This window comes from Hippocampus guttulatus, chromosome 13, assembly GCF_054856545.1.
Source record: "Hippocampus guttulatus isolate MCC_2025c chromosome 13, RoL_Hgut_1.0, whole genome shotgun sequence".
NCBI classification, from domain to species: Eukaryota; Metazoa; Chordata; class Actinopteri; order Syngnathiformes; family Syngnathidae; genus Hippocampus; species Hippocampus guttulatus.
Genome location: NC_141273.1, coordinates 323791 through 343276, shown reverse-complemented (window position 1 = coordinate 343276; position 19486 = coordinate 323791). Strand labels below are relative to the sequence as shown.

The 19486-nt window shown below is 54.4% G+C and overlaps 3 protein-coding genes across 6 annotated transcripts; 1 reads left to right on the top strand and 2 right to left on the bottom strand.

Moving 5' to 3' along the window:
• Positions 1-113: 113 nt before the first annotated feature.
• Positions 114-6583, top strand: strn3 (striatin, calmodulin binding protein 3). 2 transcript variants are annotated; one of them, XM_086127046.1, is made up of 16 exons: positions 114-422; positions 1991-2094; positions 2170-2243; positions 2394-2472; positions 2558-2719; positions 2784-2925; positions 3026-3164; positions 3227-3366; positions 3653-3831; positions 4101-4148; positions 4221-4342; positions 4501-4668; positions 4735-4875; positions 4983-5090; positions 5208-5294; positions 5366-6583. In XM_086127046.1, exons 1-16 carry the CDS (start codon positions 114-116, stop codon positions 5533-5535), a joined length of 2172 nt encoding a protein of 723 aa, XP_085983172.1. In that variant the 3' UTR covers positions 5536-6583. The 2 variants fall into 2 exon arrangements, with proteins under 2 accessions (XP_085983172.1, XP_085983171.1); XM_086127045.1 differs by having other exon boundaries at positions 1991-2243.
• Positions 6281-14848, bottom strand: LOC147195591 (dynein regulatory complex subunit 2-like). 2 transcript variants are annotated; one of them, XM_086127050.1, is made up of 9 exons: positions 14574-14848; positions 13803-13976; positions 13372-13539; positions 12969-13138; positions 12265-12415; positions 12003-12188; positions 11698-11916; positions 11527-11637; positions 6281-6907 (listed from the first exon to the last, which is right to left on the bottom strand). In XM_086127050.1, exons 1-9 carry the CDS (start codon positions 14706-14708, stop codon positions 6572-6574), a joined length of 1650 nt encoding a protein of 549 aa, XP_085983176.1. In that variant the 5' UTR covers positions 14709-14848; the 3' UTR covers positions 6281-6571. The 2 variants fall into 2 exon arrangements, with proteins under 2 accessions (XP_085983176.1, XP_085983177.1); XM_086127051.1 differs by having other exon boundaries at positions 13803-14029; positions 14574-14661.
• Positions 14849-14875: 27 nt separating this feature from the next.
• coch (coagulation factor C homolog, cochlin (Limulus polyphemus)) lies at positions 14876-18950 on the bottom strand. Of its 2 annotated transcripts, XM_086127049.1 has the most exons (14): positions 18902-18950; positions 18713-18757; positions 18496-18537; positions 18231-18396; positions 17821-17954; positions 17618-17725; positions 17403-17550; positions 17229-17332; positions 16917-17143; positions 16719-16833; positions 16507-16650; positions 15805-15961; positions 15633-15727; positions 14876-15235 (listed from the first exon to the last, which is right to left on the bottom strand). In XM_086127049.1, the coding sequence occupies exons 2-14, from the start codon at positions 18732-18734 to the stop codon at positions 15063-15065; spliced, it is 1635 nt and encodes a 544-aa protein (XP_085983175.1). In that variant the 5' UTR covers positions 18735-18757; positions 18902-18950; the 3' UTR covers positions 14876-15062. The 2 variants fall into 2 exon arrangements, with proteins under 2 accessions (XP_085983175.1, XP_085983174.1); XM_086127048.1 differs by lacking the exon at positions 18902-18950 and having other exon boundaries at positions 18231-18537; positions 18713-18823.
• Positions 18951-19486: the final 536 nt, after the last annotated feature.

Here is a 19486-nt window from a genome sequence, read left to right as displayed (position 1 = left end):
GCGTAACCGCAGTCCTCCGGGGGGGCAGTTAGCCGTACCGGGGTGGGCCTAGCTAGCCGGACACGTAACGGGGGCTTTCCTTCTCTTGGCGGACGCTTTCCAACAAGGCCGACATGGACGAGCACCCCGGTGGAGGAGCCGCCGCCGGACCTCCGCCGCCCCAGCAACAGCAGCAGCAGCAGCAGCAGCAGCAGCAACAGCAGCAGCAACTCCATCCGGGGGGGACCGGAGTAGTTCACCCGGCCATCGGCGGCAGCGGAGGAGGAGGAGGGGGGACGGTGTTGGGGCCGCAGCAGACTGACGACTTGCCGCGACCCCAGCAGCAGTACACTATACCGGGCATCCTGCACTACATCCAGCACGAGTGGGCCCGCTTCGAGATGGAGCGGGCCCACTGGGAGGTGGAGCGGGCCGAGCTGCAGGTGAGCCACGCAGGGACGTGCGGGCGGACAGTAGACGCGACCACTGGCTTGAGCGCCGCTGACGTCCATTCATGGGAGACAGTGTCAACATCATGAACTAATAATAGCAGTGACATCACTATTGTGACAACGCTCACAAAGTAGGCCAACGGCTACTTTAGTCTTTGTCAATGTAAAATACATTCAAATAGCTTATCTCAAAATCGGATGTGTGCTTTTTATTTATTATTGATATTAAGCAGTGGGTGACGGTCAGCTCATGAATAACAGTGTCGACGGCGCGATGTCCAAAAAAAAAGAGTTCTATACACATCTACGTTAAACATCACACGGCTACCAACCTGAAATTAAACTGATTTTTCAAATGAAATATTCATCCGCCTGATAGCTAAAGCCAAGCTAATATGCTACGCGCTAGGTCACCGTTATCTTGGACCTTCCGCTGGACGTGAGCCGCGTTAGCCTTTAGCTTGGCGACCCGTCCCCGCACTCAACAGGAAATGTGTCAAATAGTTCAACTTGTGACATCTCCGCGTCGTCGCCGCGGGTTGAAGTTTGACTTGTGAACAGCGAGGCACGAATACTGTGGAGGAATGTCCTCGAATTGGTCCACGCGAAACCATTTTGGCTCGTCACGCTAGCTCTGAGCTAGCCTAGCCTAGCCTAGCCGCTACCTCAGCAACAGCTGGGCCCGTACGACATGCATAGCGTCACTCACTGCACTTTTTTGTGTACGGAAATATCGCTTGATACTTTTTTATTCGCCAATTGTAAATTGTTTTTTATTCAATGGTGCGTTGATACTCTTAGAAAATAATAATAATAATACGTACATTGCGGAGGACTCGTTGGTTCACTAAATAGGGATAATTTATTGTGTGGACTATGGACCTTAAAAGTTCCCCCCAAAAATCTCAATGAATTAATAGGGAATCCGTGAGGGATTGAATGATTCGTATTTCCCGACTCGCGGTGATTGTATTTTATTTCTTCAATATAGTAGACGATGTAAATTGATTCAAGGGCTGACATGATGAATTGGAGCACATGTGGCTACCTGAGTTGACGAACTGTCCGTGTTGGAAATCACAAATGTATTCGCTCCCAAATCACCGTTTGCCGAGGTTCGACGATTCCTCGAAAAACCAGTCCATACCCAGCGGGTGCAGCCACAATGCAGAAAAAGTGGTTAAGTTTGCATGACCGTCTTTGTCTTATGTGTTGTGTTGTATTATTTGATGTTGACTGTTCTGTTGATGGCGGCGCGGGTACCCGCAGCGGCTCCTCTCTCTCTCCTGTGGTTGAGAGGAAAGACATTTCATCTGTGTTGCCCATTGAGCATATTTGACAATAACGTTGACTTGAAATCCCTCCACTCATGCTCCCGACAATTGGATCGTGGCGACACGGTGCCGTGTTTCACTGTCGCCATGGCAACCGGCACACCTCCGCCTTGCCACCTGTTGCTATGGCCACCCGCGCGTGTTTATAAATAAGCACCATTAGTGTCATCTTTCAGAAGCAGCTGCTGTGACACTTGCGCTCGTGTGTTGTTGTTTTTTTTTCAGGCGCGGATAGCGTTCCTCCAGGGTGAGCGCAAAGGTCAGGAGAACTTGAAGAATGACCTGGTCAGAAGAATCAAGATGTTGGAGTACGCTCTCAAGCAAGAGAGGTGTGCGCGCGCGCGCGAGCGAGCAGAGCGTCGCGTTGCGTTTTGTGTAACTGTGAGCGTGTCGGCGTTCCGCAGGGCCAAGTATCACAAGCTGAAATACGGAACAGAGTTGAATCAAGGCGACCTGAAGATGCCCAGCTTTGAGTCAGGTGACATCTCTCAGCCCCGCCCCCTCGCTTTATGGTTATCGCGGTGACGTTGCCTCGCCTTCCATTCGTTGACCGTGTGTGTTTTTGGTGTGCTCCCTCATCCCTGCACTTGTGGGTCTGCGTGTGTGATTGCGCTCGTTTTTGTTCCAGACGCCAAAGACTCGGAAGTGTCGGCGCTTCCCGCCAACAGCCAGCTGACGTGGAAACAAGGAAGACAACTGCTGAGACAGTATGATGACAACATGTGACATCATCGGGTGGTGACAGGAAATGCTCACATGTGTGTGTGTGCGTGCGTGCGCGCGCGCGGGCAGGTACCTCCAGGAAGTGGGCTACACGGACACCATCTTAGACGTCCGCACGCAGCGCGTGCGCTCGCTGCTGGGCTTGTCCACGTCGGAGCAGAACGGCTCGGTGGGGAAGAAGAACCCGCAGCAGCTCATCAACGGCGACGACGCGCGCAAGGACGTCAAACGGTAACCCGCGGCAATGACGCCGCGGCGACGCCGCCGCTTCATCGGTGGGTGTGTGCGCGCGCAGGAGTCCGGGCGACGTTCTGGAGACGTTCAATTTCCTGGAGAACGCCGAGGACAGCGACGAAGACGACGACGACGACGACGATGGAGAGCTGATGGACGACATGGGCGATGACATCAAACATCGCAGAAAACACAAAAGCAGGGTCAGCCAACAGCGCTCGTTCTTCCTCCTCCTCGCCATGTTTCCGTCCTCCCCTCGGCCTCCTCTTCAACCGCGATCGTTGTCTTTTTCCTCGGCCTCAGGTGGGGAACGAGGGCCTGGCCTCCGAGGAGGACGACGCCGACACGGAGGAGGCGCTGAAGGAGTTTGACTTCCTGGCGACGGCGGAGGACGGCGAAGGCGCCGGCGAGGCGCGCAGCTCCGGCGACGGGACCGAGTGGGGTGAGTTGGGCGGGCGCTCGCCCGGCGGGACTATTGCCAGCCCTCTTTCCTGCCACGCGCAGCCGAGCCGCTGCCGTTCGCGCCCGGCGGCGGGAAGAACTTCCTGATGGGCGGGGCCGACCGCATCCTGGAGAGCGTGCTGGGACTGGGCGATCTGGCCGACCTCACCGTCACCAACGACGACGTCGACTTTGCCTACGACGTGAGTGACGCGTCCCCGCCCGTCCGTTTTCCTACTTGAATTAAAAAAAAAAAATCCTGTGCATCCATGCTTAACTCATTCACTCCCAAAGACGTTTTTAAACGTCTTTTCAGACTTGGTCCAGAATTGGCTGGTACCGAATGAGTTAATACCTCCCCTGGATTTCAAATTCTCTTTTTTTTCCCAACTTGTGTCTTTCTTTTCACGACCGTTTTTTTGTTCCTTTGTAATTTCCAAATGCAAGTTTGCGTACCGGCACGGCTGATTGGACTCCCCCCCCCCCCAGGTGGCGACCAATCAGGACTCGTCGTTCCGGAAGACGTGGAACCCCAAGTACACGCTGCGCAGCCACTTTGACGGCGTGCGGGCGCTCGCCTTCCACCCGGTGGAGCCGTGCCTGCTCACCGTGTCCGAGGACCACACGCTCAAGCTGTGGAACCTCACCAAGACCGTCGCCGCCAAAAAGTAAAAATCATTTGACCAGGCAGCTCATCACATAGCGAGTTTACCACAAACATGAGGTGTGCTGACAAAAAGAAAAGGGGGTGGGGTGGGGGCTTCTGTTTTATTGAGTGGCGTTCCGTCAAACCTTTTCCAGCGCGTTTTGACAAACATCAGCGTGAGTAGCCCCCCCCCCCCCTCCAAAAAAAAGCCCACCTTCCCAGCCATTTCCAGAAGCGTCGCGACGTGAATTTGTGAGCTTGCTGTCATGTGACCTGCCTTTGTTTGTGCAGAAGTGCCTCGTTGGACGTGGAGCCGGTCTACACGTTCAGAGCCCACGTGTACGTATGGCGGGGGGGAGGGGGGGGTCGCCTGTCGCCTCTCCGGCCTAACCTTGCCGCGTGTCCCTCTAGCGGCCCCGTGCTGTCGCTGGCCGTGACGCCCGACGGCGAGCAGTGCTTCAGCGGCAGCGCCGACGCCACCATCCAGCGCTGGAACGTCCCCGGCTCCGACGTGGACCCTTACGACACGTACGGTAGGCGCCTGCCGGCTCATAAGAGACCGACCGCGTCCGTCTCCTCCGGCGCTCGAGGATGTCGAGCATTCGACGGGGCTCGGATGAGACTCCGACGCCGGGAGTCTCGTCTCTCGAGCGAACGCCTTCCAAATCGGACCGTGTTTCGCCGCCGCCAGAGGCCCGCACGCTGGCCGGGACGTGGAGGGGCCACTCGGACGCCGTGTGGGCTCTGGCGTACAGCGGCGTCAAGAACCGCCTCCTGTCCTGCTCGGCCGACGGCACCGTCAAACTGTGGAACCCCGGCGAGGAGAACCCCTGCGTCAGCACTTTCAACGCCGCCGCAGGTCAGCGGCGCCCTCGGACGCCCCCCTCCCCCCTGTCCCCGACGTGATGGCTTTGTGCGCGCGCAGAGCACGGCACCCCCACCTCGGTGGACTTCAACGGCTGCGACCCCGCCCACATGGTGGCTTCGTTCGACAGCGGCGACGTGGTGCTGTACGACCTGGAGACGTCCCAGAGCGCGCTGGTGCTGAAGGGCCAAGGCGAAGGAAGTAAGCGTCACCCCGTGCCAAATGTCATTCCGTCGACGCTTCGCGAGCGCGCGCCAAGCGGCCATTTTGTCCTCCGGCGTGACACGAGCCGTCGCTGTGGCGCGCAGGCCGTCCCGGCTGCCATCACATCTACAAGGTGGTGAGTCACCCGACGCTGCCCGTCACCATCACGGCGCACGAGGACCGAAACATCAAGTTCTTCGACAACAAGTCAGGTAACCAGAGACCCGCGCTCAGCCTCCGTTCACGCCGACTTCGTTTCGGTCGTCCCACGATCGACAACCGCCGTGTCCTTCGTCGCCTTTTGCTTGTATTTTTGCCTCGGCGTGCAGGGAAGGTGATCCACGCCATGGTGGCCCACCTGGACGCCGTGACCAGCCTGGCGGTGGATTCCAACGGGATCTACTTGATGTCGGGCAGTAAGTGGGGCCGTCGCTCCGAAAGTTGGGCGGGTCCGACGGATTGACGGCCGCGCTCGCCGCCCTTCCAGGTCACGACTGCTCGCTGCGCTTGTGGAATCTGGACTCCAAGACGTGCGTGCAGGAGATCACAGCGCACCGCAAGAAGAGCGACGAGGCCATCTACGACGTGACCTTTCACCCCTCCAAGGCCTACATCGCCTCGGCCGGAGCCGACGCCCTCGCCAGGGTTTACGTGTAGGGCGGCCGCCCGCCCACTCGCAGGGGACCCTCGCCGGGTCCGCCGGCAGACACGGGACGCCCATCGCTTGCCCCGCGCGCCCGCCCGTAGGCCGACACGGGCAGCTGACCGATGACCTCATCACGTGACACTAAAGCCCCGCCCCCCTACGCCACCTCTCCCGCCAACGCCGCCGTCGGAGGTGGACCTCGGGCTCTCTTCACTGACGAGGATGACGGCGGCCAGGTTTTTTTGGGGTGTGGGGCGGGTGTTCCAACGATTCCAAGGATTCGGCCCGTCGGAGGTCTCCATTCGGTCACCGATGTCGCGAGCGATCGTCGGCCTTTTGATGTTTGTGTGATGACATAATAGAAATGATTGATCCCGATCGGTGAAGGCGGGGGCCCTCGGGATGGCCATCAAGTGACCCCACCTCGGCGGCGGCGGCCGGCCCATCGGAGGTGTCCATTCAGTCGTCGATGTTGTGACTTTTCGCAGGGACGCCTCTCGGCCCCGCCCAGCTACGTCCCGTTCCCGAAATCCCGCTTCGGATGGGTCCCACCCCCCCTTCCAGACACCAGGTGCTCGGTGCCACGCCATCATAGATCGATGCGGGACCGAAGACCTCGGCGGCGGCTAGCCAATCAGAACTCGAGTCGACTTCCTGAGCTCTTGTGACAACTTTCAGGAGGGGGGGAGGACTCTCACCGCTCTGTCAAAGTCAAGGAAGTAGCTGCCAACTCATTGAAATTTGTATTTATTGGAATTTTTGTTTTCCCCCTTGGTTGCTAGGTAGACCACGTAGCATCGAGCCGCGGCACGTCGCTCACCGCCGCCACGAGCGCGCTTTCTCACGAGGCGGGAGGGAGCGTCCCGTCGGAGGCCTCCCGGAGCCCGCCGTGCACTGCCTCCTGATTGGCTTGTTTTTTTTTTCTTTTTGGTTTTCTTTTTTTAACTTAAGGGATTGATGATGCGCCGAGCAGCTGACGTTGACCACGTGACGTGTTACTACTTCCTGTTGGTGTCCTGCATGACGACCACAATAAAAGTATTTTTTCTAGTCTTCCAATCGGCGTTTGGTTTCATTGAGAGGACCGTGCGGCGAAAGCGAGTTTCCGACGACGCCGTCGGCCTCGATGACGTTGTGGCGCGTCGGTGCGAGGGCGGGGCCGTCCGCGGTGGGCGCGGCCTTGACGGCGAGGAGGGCGGGGACTCCCCCGAGCGCCGCGCCGTCCAGGCGGCGACGTAGCAGAAGTCTGAGCCGATGGTTGTCGCGGCGCAACTCGTCCTCGCGTTGGGCCAGCGCGTCTTGCCGCAGCAGAGCCCGGTTGAGGCGCCGAATCAGCCGATGGACGTCGGGAAGCGTCTGCGCGCGCAGGCGGCGAGTTGGCGCCTTGCGGATATGAAGATAAAGGATAAGAATCTTCTCGTTAATGACTGCAACATGGATGGATGAGCCCCCCCGCTTCACATGAAACCACTTCGGCAGAGGTCCCCAACCGCCGGTCCGCGGACCATTTGGTACCGGGCCGCAGAGAATAAAATAAATAATTGATTAATGCCCGCATTTCGGCCAAAGGAGGATGTGCATGAGGACATGCTATGTGCACTGTTGTTGCCAACAAACACAACGGCTGCAGAAATATTCAAGTCCCTGAATGATTATTTTTCCGGAAGACTGAGCTGATTCTGTGTGCACAGACGGAGCTGCTGCTATGACAGGACGGCTGTCTGGTTTAACCACTCGGATGGAGGAGGTTGCACCTGAATGCCACCCACGCGCTGTGTCATTCACCGAGAAACGCTGGCTTGTCGAAAAATATCAGGTGAGCTTCACAACGTATCGAATGACGTTATGAAAATGATTAACCTCATCAAAGCCCATGCGCTCAACTCCCGTTTGTTCGAGCAGCTTTGTGAGGAGATGGATGCGACGCACAAATGCCGCCTTTTGCACACAGAGGTAAGATGGCTATCCAGGGGGAGATCATTGGCCAGAGGGTTTGAATTACGAGAGATTTCTCTCCGAGAAGAACTCGCCACTGGCAGCTCATTTCAGCGACAAGGACTGGGTCATCAAACTCGCTTACCTTATAGTAAGACGTTTGGAGCCGAATAAAACGACCATGTATAGTAAGGCGTTTTTAGCCCGAAAAAGACGACATAGTATAGTAAGGCGTTTTTACCGAAAAAAACGACATAGTATAGTAAGGCGTTTTTAGCCCGAAAAAGACGACATAGTATAGTAAGGCATTTTTGGCCCGAAAAAAAAACGACATAGTATAGTATGGCGTTTTTACCGAAAAAAACGACATAGTATAGTAAGGCGTTTTTAGCCCGAAAAATACGACATAGTATAGTAAGGCGTTTTTACCGAAAAAAACGACATAGTATAGTAAGGCGTTTTTAGCCCGAAAAAGACGACATAGTATAGTAAGGCGTTTTTAGCCCGAAAAAGACGACATAGTATAGTAAGGCGTTTTTGAGCCGAAAAAAACGACATAGTATAGTAAGGCGTTTTTGGCCCGAAAAAAACGACATAGTATATTAAGGCGTTTTTGGCCCGAAAAAAACGACATAGTATAGTAAGGCGTTTTTGGCCCGAAAAAACGACATAGTATAGTAAGGCGTTTTTGAGCCCCGAAAAAGACGACAGTATAGTAAGGCGTTTTTAGCCCGAAAAAAACGACATAGTATAGTAAGGCGTTTTTACCGAAAAAAACGACATAGTATAGTAAGGCGTTTTTAGCCCGAAAAAAACGACATAGTATAGTAAGGCGTTTTTAGCTTAAAAAAAACGACCATGTATAGTAAGGCGTCTTTAGGCCGAAAAAGACGACATAGTATATAAGGCGTTTTTAGCCTGAAAAAAAACCACATAGTATACTAAGGCGTTTTTACCATAAAAAAACGACCATGTATAGTAAGGCGTTTTTGGCCCGAAACGACATAGTAGAGTAAGGCGTTTTTAGCCTGAAAAAAACGACGTAGTATACTAGGGAGTTTTTACCTTAAAAAAACGACCATGTATAGTAAGAAGTTTTTGGCCCGAAAAAAACGACAGTAGAGTAAGGCGATTTTAGCCCGAAAAAAACGACCATGTATAGTAAGGCGTTTTTAGCCGAAAAAAACGACATAGTATAGTATTATATTTTTCGGGCCAAAAACGCCTTACTATACTATGTCGTTTTTTCGGGCCAAAAACGCCTTACTATACTATGTCGTTTTTTTCGGGCTAAAAACGCCTTACTATACTATGTCGTTTTTTTCGGGCTAAAAACGCCTTACTATACTATGTCGTTTTTTTCGGGCCAAAAACGCCCTGTCGTTTTTTTCGGGCCAAAAACGCCTAAATATACTATGTCGTTTTTTTCGGCTCAAAAACGCCTTAAAAACGCCTTACTATACTATGTAGTTTTTTTTGGGCCAAAAACGCCTTACTATATATACTATGTCGTTTTTTTCGGGCCAAAAACGCCTTACTATACTATGTCGTTTTTTTCGGCTCAAAAACGCCTTACTATAATATGTGGGGGGTTTTCGGGCCAAAAACGCCTTACTATACAAAAAACGACTTCAATAAGCCTTACATATCATGTTGGTCAAAGAAAGAAGGGATATGGTTGCTACCTCTGGGGATTGAACACCGAACCGCTAGTTTGGGACATGGTTTCTCTACCCCTGAGCCACACCACCACATAACTTCTTGTTTGTTTTGTGTTGTCTTCAATAAAGCTACAAATAGTGGTTGAAGAAAAATGTGACCTTGTTGCAAACACTGGGAATCGAACACCCAACCACTGGATTTGGGACTTCAGCTTTCTACCACTGAGCTATCCCGCAGCAATGAACCTTTGAGTTGTTTTGGGTTTTTCCTCAAATAAGTTGTATTTGGCGGTTAAAGAGTAGACATTGTTGCAACAACCAGGGATCGAACACTCAACCTCTGGTGTGGCACTCCATCACTCTACCACTGAGCCAAAGCACCACATACAGCAGTGGAGTTGTGTTTTTTTATTAATCATGGTTGTTTCTTTCGGCAAATGCCATGGTTGTTTTTTTTCGGCTAAAAACGCCTAACTATACTGTCGTTTTTTTCGGCTCAAAAACGCCTTACTATACTATGTCGTTTTTTTCGGGCCAAAAACGCCTAACTATACTATGTCGTTTTTTTCGGCTCAAAAACGCCTATGTCGTTTTTTTCGGGCCAAAAACGCCTAACTATACTATGTCGTTTTTTTCGGCTCAAAAACGCCTATGTCGTTTTTTTCGGGCCAAAAATGCCTAACTATACTATGTCGTTTTTTTTCGGGCTAAAAACGCCTTACTATACTATGTCGTTTTTTTCGGCTCAAAAACGCCTATGTCGTTTTTTTCGGGCCAAAAATGCCTAACTATCTATGTCGTTTTTTTTCGGGCTAAAAACGCCTTACTATACTATGTCGTTTTTTTCGGGCTAAAAACGCCTTACTATACTATGTTGTTTTTTTCGGGCTTAAAACGCCTTACTATACTATGTTGTTTTTTTCGGCTCAAAAACGCCTTACTATACTATGTCGTTTTTACGGGCCAAAAACGCCTTACTATACTGTGTCGTTTTTTTCGGCTCAAAAACGCCTTACTATACTATGTCGTTTTTTCGGGCCAAAAATGCCTAACTATCTGTCGTTTTTTTTCGGGCTAAAAACGCCTTACTATACTATGTCGTTTTTTTCGGGCTAAAAACGCCTTACTATACTATGTTGTTTTTTTCGGGCTTAAAACGCCTTACTATACTATGTTGTTTTTTTCGGCTCAAAAACGCCTTACTATACTATGTCGTTTTTACGGGCCAAAAACGCCTTACTATACTGTGTCGTTTTTTTCGGCTCAAAAACGCCTTACTATACTATGTCGTTTTTTCGGGCCAAAAACGCCTTACTATACTATGTCGTTTTTTCGGGCCAAAATGCCTTACTATACTATGTCGTTTTTTTCGGGCTAAAAACGCCTTACTATACTATGTTGTTTTTTTCGGGCTTAAAACGCCTTACTATACTATGTCGTTTTTTCGGGCCAAAAACGCCTTACTATACAATGGTGTTTTTTTTCGGCTCAAAAACGCCTAACTATACTATGTCGTTTTTTTCGGCTCAAAAACGCCTCACTATACTATGTCGTTTTTTTCGGCTCAAAAACACCTTACTATACTATGTCTTTTTTTTCTGGGCTAAAAACGCCTTACTATACTATGTCGTTTTTGTCGGGGTTTTTTGGGCTAAAAACGGCTTACTATATATACATGGTCGTTTTTTTTCGGGCTAAAAACGCCTTACTATACTATGTCGTTTTTTTCGGCTAAAAACGCCTTACTATACTATGTCGTTTTTGTCGGGTTTTTTTGGGCTAAAAACGGCTTACTATATATACATGGTCGTTTTTTTTCGGGCCAAAAACACCTTACTATACTATGTCGTTTTTTTCGGGCTAAAAACGCCTTACTATACTATGTCGTTTTTTTCGGGCTAAAAACGCCTTACATATATGTAGTTTTTTTTTAGCTAAAAACGCCTTACTATACTATGTCGTTTTTTTCGGCTCAAAAACGCCTTACTATACATGGTCGTTTTTTTCGTCTAAAACGCCTTATGAAACATGGTCGTTATTTTTTGGATTAAAACGCCTTACTGTCCATTGGGGACCCCTGCACTACGGGGTGGATGCCCCGCCCTCAGAGGGTTGCCCGGTGTGCCCAGCCCGTTGGCCCCGCCCTCTGTGCACCCCTTTGACAATTCAGTTCATGGCGCTTTCTTTCTTCCGTTTCGTTCCGCCAACCCACTCTCGTATGTTTACATTGAAATTAATGAGGTGTCGAGTTGAAAGATTGAAATATGAATTTTCATAATATTGACAGTCAGCTGACAGTGTGTCGCTTCGTCATCGGACCTCACAATCGGTCACTTTCAATTGACGCTATCTTGTCACGTTTTTTTTAACCGTGGCTACGACGACGCCTCGGCGTTAAACTCCCACCTCGCTCGACGGCGATGCTCCCAGCCGCTCGTCGTCCCCGCCGTGCGGCCAAGAAGTCGTCGCTTGCTCTAGCTTGCCGCACAAGGAAGCGGCGCGCAAAACGTTCTCACCCTGCGGACACAACGTCCGTCAGCGACGCGGCCGCCTCATCTCTGACCGCAGTCCGCCCACCTTGGCGACGACCGCCTTCAGCTTGTGCGCGGCGGAGTCCGTCCGCAGCGCCAGCGCGGACAGGCGTTTCCCGGACGCCTGGCGAGCTCGGGTCAGGTGGTGGCCGAGGCGGCGCGTCTTCGCCGCGACATCCGCGCCGGCCTTGGTCAAGATGTCGGCCTCGGGCCCCGTTTCCGCCTGGAAAGCGCTCAGCTTCGCGCGCAGGTCAGCGACGGCGGCCTGGAGATGAGATGTTACGCCGATGGCGCTGCCCCCCCCCCCCCACCCCCCCACCGCTACAAACAAAATGGTGGCTTCGGTGTTACCTGCAGCCTGCGCACTCTCCTCACATCCTCGCTGGTGTCATTGATCAGTTTTTGGTTTCTGGACATCAGAAGTCGGGCCGGGTGGCACCTCTGCTCCACTTCCTGTTTCGTTTCCGGTTCCACTTCCCGCCTCTGGCGCAGTTTCTCTTCCCGGTTCGCCTCGTCTGCGCCGCGCAGCGCCGCCACCTGTCGGCGGGACGCAGCAACGGCGGCTTTCAAACGAGCCGCTCGAAACCGAGACGGCGAACGATCGCCGACGTACCCGTTGCCGCTGGGCGTCGCGGCGGGCCGCGATGACGTCGCCGTACGCGGCGTGTACTTCGCGCATGACGTCGTCGTGGCGCCGCCGCATCGTGGACGCCGCCTCCTCCAAGTGCCGGCGCCGCTCCTGGGACTGCGCCGCCATCTTCTCGCTGCAGGTGGGACCTCGGCGTGTTAGCGCGACATCCGCTTTCGATGGCGTTTGTCCTCAACAAGCCGATTGCGTCCGGCGTGTGTCTTTGAATCCAAGTCGTTCGACTCAAACTGACACTCACAACTGTGCAAATGTCGCACCCTTCCCACGAATGAGTCATTTCAAGAGCCTTAGAAAAGAATCCAAAGACAAATGCGCTGCCCGGAAAGGTGCGCGAGGTTAGCGCAGGCATGAATCTAGACTCGCTACTCTTTTGGGGGGGGGTCTGATTTGCAGCATACATGCCCGCGCCCCCAACCCCCAAAATGGATGGATCGTCAGCCAATTTCAGGGCACATGTGACAAAAGTTGACTGGTCGCCATCCCATGTTGAGTCACGTGGGTGACTGCGCTAACACCACGCGGGAAGTCCACAGTCAAGAATGGAAGCCCTCACCCCTAGAACTGCCAGGCAGAGCCGTTCACCCGCGTTTCCCGGCATCGCATCAAAACGAGGCCATGTACGGCGAAGAAGTGTGAAGAAGATGCTTCGATGGCGGCATCCTACCAACCTCTCTTCCGCGAAGCCTCGGCCGACCTCTTGCAAACTTTGCTCCCAGCGCCGCCGCACAAACGTCACGCGCTCATCCAGCAAAGTCCGCAAACGCTCGGCCTGATGCAGGTGAAGGCGACTTACGCGGCAACACTGACGCTCCGCCTCCTCCAGGTCGCGTGACAATCTCTGCCACAAAAGAAGCAGCAAGTCACACCAGAAACAAACGGGATGAAAAATCAAGTCGGGACGGGAGAAACAAACAGGATGCCACGTGTTCAAATTGGGCAGGTGACATAAACCAGCGCGGCCAACGGGAAGTGACGTGAGCAAGAATCGGGAAGGGCCGAGAAACCGAGCGGGAAGCGCTCTCGGGAACAGACGAACGGGAAGTGACACGCAAGGCGCGGGCACGCTAACACCTGGATGACATCATCCAGTCCGTCCAGCTGTCGCTCGAAGGTCCGTCTCAAGACGACGATGTCATCGCGCAGCTCTTCCGAGCGCGCCTGCCGGAGGATGACGCGCCAGGCGTGGTTGAGCTTCGTCCGGTTGACGCGCGCGTTCCGCTCCTCCCGCTGGACTTTGACCTGCGGCCACAGACCCGCCCACTTAAGACTTCCGGACACGCCCACTTCAGCAGCCTCACGCTCGTGATATCGTCATGTACTTTGGAGAATGACGTGAAATAAAGTCAAGGTTATTCCGGGGATGTGACGTGAAGTCACCGCGTTGCACCTTTGTGTTCCCCCCCCCCCCATTCTCATCCTCACTGCGCATCGTCTCATGGAACGATCATCCTCATGTCCTGATGTCATGGTGACAATGGCGCCACTTCCTCCCCGCTCCTTACCTCGAGGAAGAGTGCGAGAAGCTCCTCCCTCTTCCTGTTGACTTCCTCTTGTTGGAGTGCGTCCCGATGACGTCTCAGGGGTAGCTCCTCCCCCGACACCTGGCCTCCTTCCTTTGCCTTCCTGGGCATCTTCCTCTTCCGCTCAACACCAGTGTATTGTCGATCATTTGACAGCTTCTCAGTATCGTTGAGAAGGACATAGTCGTGTCAGTACATTTGGTCAATTACTGGAGGAGGGGAAAAAAGCTGAATCAGAATCCAATTTTGAAATATCTTTTTGTCTTATTCTTGGGTTTGTGTTGAGTGTGTAAGCTCATGTTATATTATTAATGATCATTTTATGTTTGAGCATCATATTGTTTCATGTGAAGCACTCTTAAATTATACTCTGTCGTTTAATGATTGCTTAGACATGTTTTTATATTGATAGGTTCTGATTGGCTGTTCAATCACTTCCTGCTTCTCTTACTTTTTGTTACGAAGGTTGTGTTCTCGAACGTGCTGCGGCGCAGACGCCTTTCTTCCCCCCTTTTAATAAACCGCATTAAAGGATTCCTTCTCTCCTTTTGTCATTCGTAAAGGAGAGCCATCCACTGAAAGGCAACCAAGCCCTCAACTTCAATGCGTTTCGAATATGCGGAGCCTGTCGCGAGAGTGTGGAAACTTGCTGTGCCGAATCAAACGGCCGCGATGTGACGAACGCGGTCAAATGTTTGGAATATGAAACACAATGACGATTTCCTTTAAGCGCGCGCGTGTTCGTCGGCTTACCTCGTGTCCGCGTTCCTGCCTGGAATGTTTGCGTCTCGTTTCCGTGGCGACCGCTGTGGACGCCGTCCGCCATCTTGGTGCTGACTTCCGGTCCGCTGCCGCCGCAAAACCAAGACACGCCCGCACACTCGACATTTCTGATTCTTTTTTTTACGTTTGAAATTTGTATGTGCACTGTAAAGATCGATCCCATTTTATCTGGACTGTTTGGATGATCCGCGATCGGGGAAGGAAGCAGACTTTCGTCGCCATCGTTCTCGCCCGATTGACTCGTCGAGATAGCTCGATAACTCAAGACCAAATCGCAAAAACGTCTTTATTTGTAAACGGGTCAAAATAAATACAGAAGAACAAAGACGTCTTTGGCTCGCGACAACTTTACACTTTGTTGAAGTCGAAAATAGGACAATAAGAGATGCAAAAAAGAGAAAGCCTTTACGCGTGACGTCACCGGCGAATCACCCGGCCCGCACCGCGCCGTGACGTCATTCAGTTGTTGACGTCGAAGTCGCGACAGATTGCGCGGACGAGGTCGTCGACGAGATCCTCCAGGCCGCCGAAGTGTCGGCTGAAGAAGACGTGCTCGTCTTTGGGCTCCGACGCCATCGCGCGCAGGTCGTCCATGGGCGCCCAGGCCACGCCCACCGAAAAGATGCCGATGCCTGGCACGGGGGTCGAGGGGGGAGGGGGCAAACGGGACAAACGGCGCACTCGTCAAAAGATGAAAAGAACACCTTTCAGAGAAAATTCTTACGACGAGAATCAAGTCCTGCGGAACTTGAATGAAAAATGACAAGCGGCGTCATTTTTCTTTGAAGTTGAAATGTCACGATAGCAACATTTCAAGGAATAGAAATGGAACACATTTCTGAGAAAGCAATTATCAAACAAGACGAAAGGACGCGAAGTGAACGGCGACTTCAAATAATGTTGCTATTTATGTCAAATATTGTGAAACTTCAGTTTGGGGGGGGGGGTTATTTGAGCGGTGGAGTGGCACTCTAGCACCCCCTAGTCACCAGACCGTGCATGGACACACACACACACACACACACTCACCTTGATTCTGGGCCGTCAGCGCGGGCCCGCCCACGTTGTCGTACGACTGTCCGTCAGTCACCACGATCAGGAAGTTGCGTCCGGCCGCCGTCGGCCTGTCACGGGAGACGTCGATCACGTCGGGGGGGGGAGCGCGAGCCGTCGCGGGGGCCGCTCGGCAAGCGTCGGTCACCTGAAGAGGTTGTCGGCGGCGTAAGCGATGGCGCTTCCCGTGGCCGTGCCGCCGCTCATGTAGGGGATGGCCCTCAGGGCGGCCAGGACGCCATCTTTGCTGGCGTGCTCCCGCAGGCTGAACTCCAGGCGCTGGTCGTACGTGAACTGAACGGCGCCTGCGTGGGGAGGCGCGCGACAAACGGACGTGACGCCACAGACACTGAAAATGACGGTGGAGAAACGGCGAGGGCTCCCGAGTTCGGCGCGCCGAGCCGGTGGCAACGTAAGATGGCCGCCGGTGGCTTCACTCCTCGCCGAGGCGAATCGTGGCCTCGTCAAGCGACGCGACTCCTTTATTCATTGCTTTATTTTTGTCAATTCACGACGGTGGGATGACCGGATCAAAATTGTTCCGCGACTCGGACCGAGCGATGGGTAGGGCGGTGTCGATTGACGCCGCGTTTGCTCATCGGCTCGGAGCTTTGCGCTTCGCCAACGCGGCGCCGGTTGAGTCCGGTCTCGCGCGCCCTCCTCGCGTCCTCCTGTCGGTCGATGCCGAAGAACCGATCCAGGACGCCGGAGGACACGTCGCACGATGCGGCGAGAACGACAAAACTTCGGACGCGCCGGCCTTTTGTCGGCGTCCCGGAGGACCGACCTGACGGCGCGCGAAGACAACTCGAAAGCGGCTCCCCGACAGGGCGAAGGACGGCGCGCTCACCCACGTGAGCGCCCACGTCGGAGATGTCAAACTTGCTGGCGACGGCGGCCAGGAAGTCCAGGACCATCCGGAAGTTGGGATCGCCCACGCTGGACGAGCCGTCGATCAGGAAGCCGATGTTGGCCGAATTGTAGCACGTGCGACCTGCCGCCAAAAACAAGCGTTGAGAGCGCGGCGGCGACGCGGCGTTCTGTTGAAGCGCCGCGTCATACCGCACAGAAGCGCGTCCGGCGAGCAGAGTCTCTGCGCCAAAGGTTTGACGTGTTTGGTGGTCCCGAACCAGCCGGGCATCCGATAGCCGAAGAAGCCGTTGTCTTTGCACACCGCCTGAAAGAAAAGCGGCGACCGAGACGTGAGCGAGCCGGACGACGGCGGGGCCGCCCGCGGCCCCGTTCGGCCGGCTCACCGACCTTCTTGGCGAAGTCGCGGTCGGGCACGGCCGGGAGCTCGTCGGGGGCGGGGGCGGCGACGGCCACCAGGAAGAGGTTGACGCCGGCGCGGCGGGCCGCGGCGGCCGCCGGCTCCAGGTCGTCCGACGGCCATCCGTCGACCAGCACCAGCATGACCCGAGGGTGAGCGCGCCTGGCGCCGCTGCGCTGGCTGAACAGCGTCTCCGCCGCGTGCGCGACGGCCTCGCCTGCCGACGCGCAAACGCCGCGTTTTGGCTCGCTTCGTCTCCCCCGAGAGCGGCGACAACAATCCACTCTGGTGTGTGTGTGTACCTGTGTTGGTGTCCCCTCCGAGATGTTTGAGCTCTTTGATGGCAAACTGAAGCTCTTTGGGGTGCGTGTAGTTGCTGAGCAGGAATTCTGTCTTGGGAACGTCACTGCACACACAATTGTGTGTGTGCAAGTTTGCATCGATTCATACTCGATCTGTGTGTGTGTGCGCGCGACCTGGCCTGGACGAGCCCCACGTGGGGACCGTTGACGCCCACTTTCAACATGGCCACCAGCTTGGTGAGAAAGTTCTTCTGCAGGTTGAAACGTCGCCGCCCCAAGTTGGAGCTGCTGTCGATCACCAGCGCGATGTCCATCTGGCAGTCTGCGAAGAAACGGGACAGGTGGTGGGACGGGACGGGACACGAGGAGACAGGCGGGGAGGGGCTTACCTTTATTTCCAACTTTTTGGACAGATGTCTTCTTGACAGCTTTTTTGGCCGGCCTGGCCGTAGCGCCCGAGTTTCCAATCAGCTCCTGCGGTCTCCGGTCCTCGGGCTCTGGGGGGGGGGGGGGGGGGACATCATGCAAAAAAAACGTGGGCGCGTCCCTTCCGGCGTCCTCGAGCGCGGAGCGGCGAGCGCTCTCCGCCTACCGGCGAGGCTGAAGGAGGCGCTCCAGCGCGACAGGGCCCGCGACCGGACGCCGTTGGCCAGGGAGGCGGCGTAGCGCCGCCGGCCCGGCAGACGCTCGAGCGCCACCTCGCCGCCGGCGCGTCCCACGGCGCCGCTGTAACACAAGCGCGTCACGTCAGGTCACCCGAGCCCGCTTGCGTTCCTCGATGCCGCCTTCAATTTCGAGACGTGAGACGCGCGGAGCGGGAGCGCCAACGACTCCGAGCCTCTCTCGGGCACGATTCACAAGTGACCAAAATGCACAACTCAAACACTTTGAAAAGTGGAAAGTTTTCACCTCGACGCAACGGCAAAACGGAAAATGTCTTTCTTGCCCCCCCAGTCCCCGCCGCCGTCGCTTCGGGGGCTCTCGCACGCGCCCGACTCGTACCTGTGCAGGGCGGCGCCGCAAATGGACGAGACGGCGGCATAGACGCCCGTGCCGAAGACGGAGGGTCCGCCTCGGGCGCAGTCGGGCGGACAGGACACCAGGACGCCGCCCGCCGCCGCCGAGTCCAGGTCGACGCCGCGGGTGGCGCAGGTGAGCGCCCGCCTTGCTGAGCGACCGGCGGGAAAGACAACGACAGCACCCGGCGGCGTCAGACCGACGGAAGGCGAGCTGGACGTCGAACAAAGAAAAGAAGGCGAGCACGCACCCGAGCTTTCGCAAGGTGGCCACCGCGCCAGGAACAAAACACCTGCGGGACAAAAACAAAAAGGCAAAAAAACAAACAAACAACACAAGGAGTCAGAGCGCCGCAGAGGAGCGAGGAAAGGAGACGAGGAGGCGACAGAACGCAGCGGGGTGGGGTGGGGGGGGGGGGGTCACGCGAGAGGAGAGGAGCGCGAGTGCAGGAGGCCGCCGCGAGGTACCGCTGAGAAGGAGCACAGACATGAGGCCCGCCTGACCGCCGCCGCCTGCAAATCCAAACAAACATGCAAACAAGTCAAGCGCAATCAAACGCACGCAAGACACGGGCCGAAAATCAAGATTAAAATTCATTTGAAAATCAGGAGGAGGGGGGGGGGGGGGCGGGAAGTGAATCGATCAATCGCACCGACCGCTTTGTTTCGTTTCTTTGAAATCCCAAAAAGTCCCAAAGGGGATTTGAATCCCTTGCAAGAGGAAGAGCAACGATGAAGAGCACAGCCCGAGGGGGAGCCTTTAAATAAGTTCGCGCGCGCACGCCGCGCGCGCATGCGCGTGGGTGGAGGCTGGCCGAGCTCGCGTCTTTTTCCGAGTCCGAGGGGCAGTAAATGGACGGAACATTAAAACGAGAAATACAACTCACAACTTTGTTGTTGTTCTTTTAAACACGCAAAAAGGTCTCCGCGGATTTTGGGTAATCCCTCGTTTATCGCGGTTGAAGGGGAGCAAAACCCCCGCGATAAACGAAAATCCGCGAAGTAGCGACCAATTAACATATACAGGTAAAAAAAAAAAAATAATAATAATTAAGTCCGCAAACAGTCCGTGAGAAGCTGCAAAACAACAGCGAGTCACATAAAGCAACATATACAGCACTGTACCTCATGTAGATGAAAAAAAAAGAATTATGAATATGTTTGAAAAAACCCGCGATGCACCGAACCCGCGATAAACGAACCGCGAAATAGCGAGGGATCACTGTACATTTCCTTCGCTGA

Coding starts and splice junctions, on each gene's coding strand:
- strn3 (XM_086127045.1), top strand. CDS start 114: ATGGACGAGCACCCCGGTGGAGGAGCCGCCGCCGGACCTCCGCCGCCC. Junction 2,473..2,557: donor GGAAGACAACTGCTGAGACA/GTATGATGACAA, acceptor GCGCGCGGGCAG/GTACCTCCAGGAAGTGGGCT. Junction 4,876..4,982: donor GAAGGGCCAAGGCGAAGGAA/GTAAGCGTCACC, acceptor TGTGGCGCGCAG/GCCGTCCCGGCTGCCATCAC.
- LOC147195591 (XM_086127050.1), bottom strand. CDS start 14,708: ATGTCGAGTGTGCGGGCGTGTCTTGGTTTTGCGGCGGCAGCGGACCGG. Junction 11,638..11,697: donor TGAAGGCGGTCGTCGCCAAG/GTGGGCGGACTG, acceptor TTGTGTCCGCAG/GGTGAGAACGTTTTGCGCGC. Junction 6,908..11,526: donor GAGCATCGCCGTCGAGCGAG/GTGGGAGTTTAA, acceptor CATATCCGCAAG/GCGCCAACTCGCCGCCTGCG.
- coch (XM_086127048.1), bottom strand. CDS start 18,734: ATGTCTGTGCTCCTTCTCAGCG. Junction 15,962..16,506: donor CGACGTGGGCGCTCACGTGG/GTGAGCGCGCCG, acceptor CTCCCCACGCAG/GCGCCGTTCAGTTCACGTAC. Junction 15,236..15,632: donor GCTGACGGCCCAGAATCAAG/GTGAGTGTGTGT, acceptor CCCCCGTGCCAG/GCATCGGCATCTTTTCGGTG.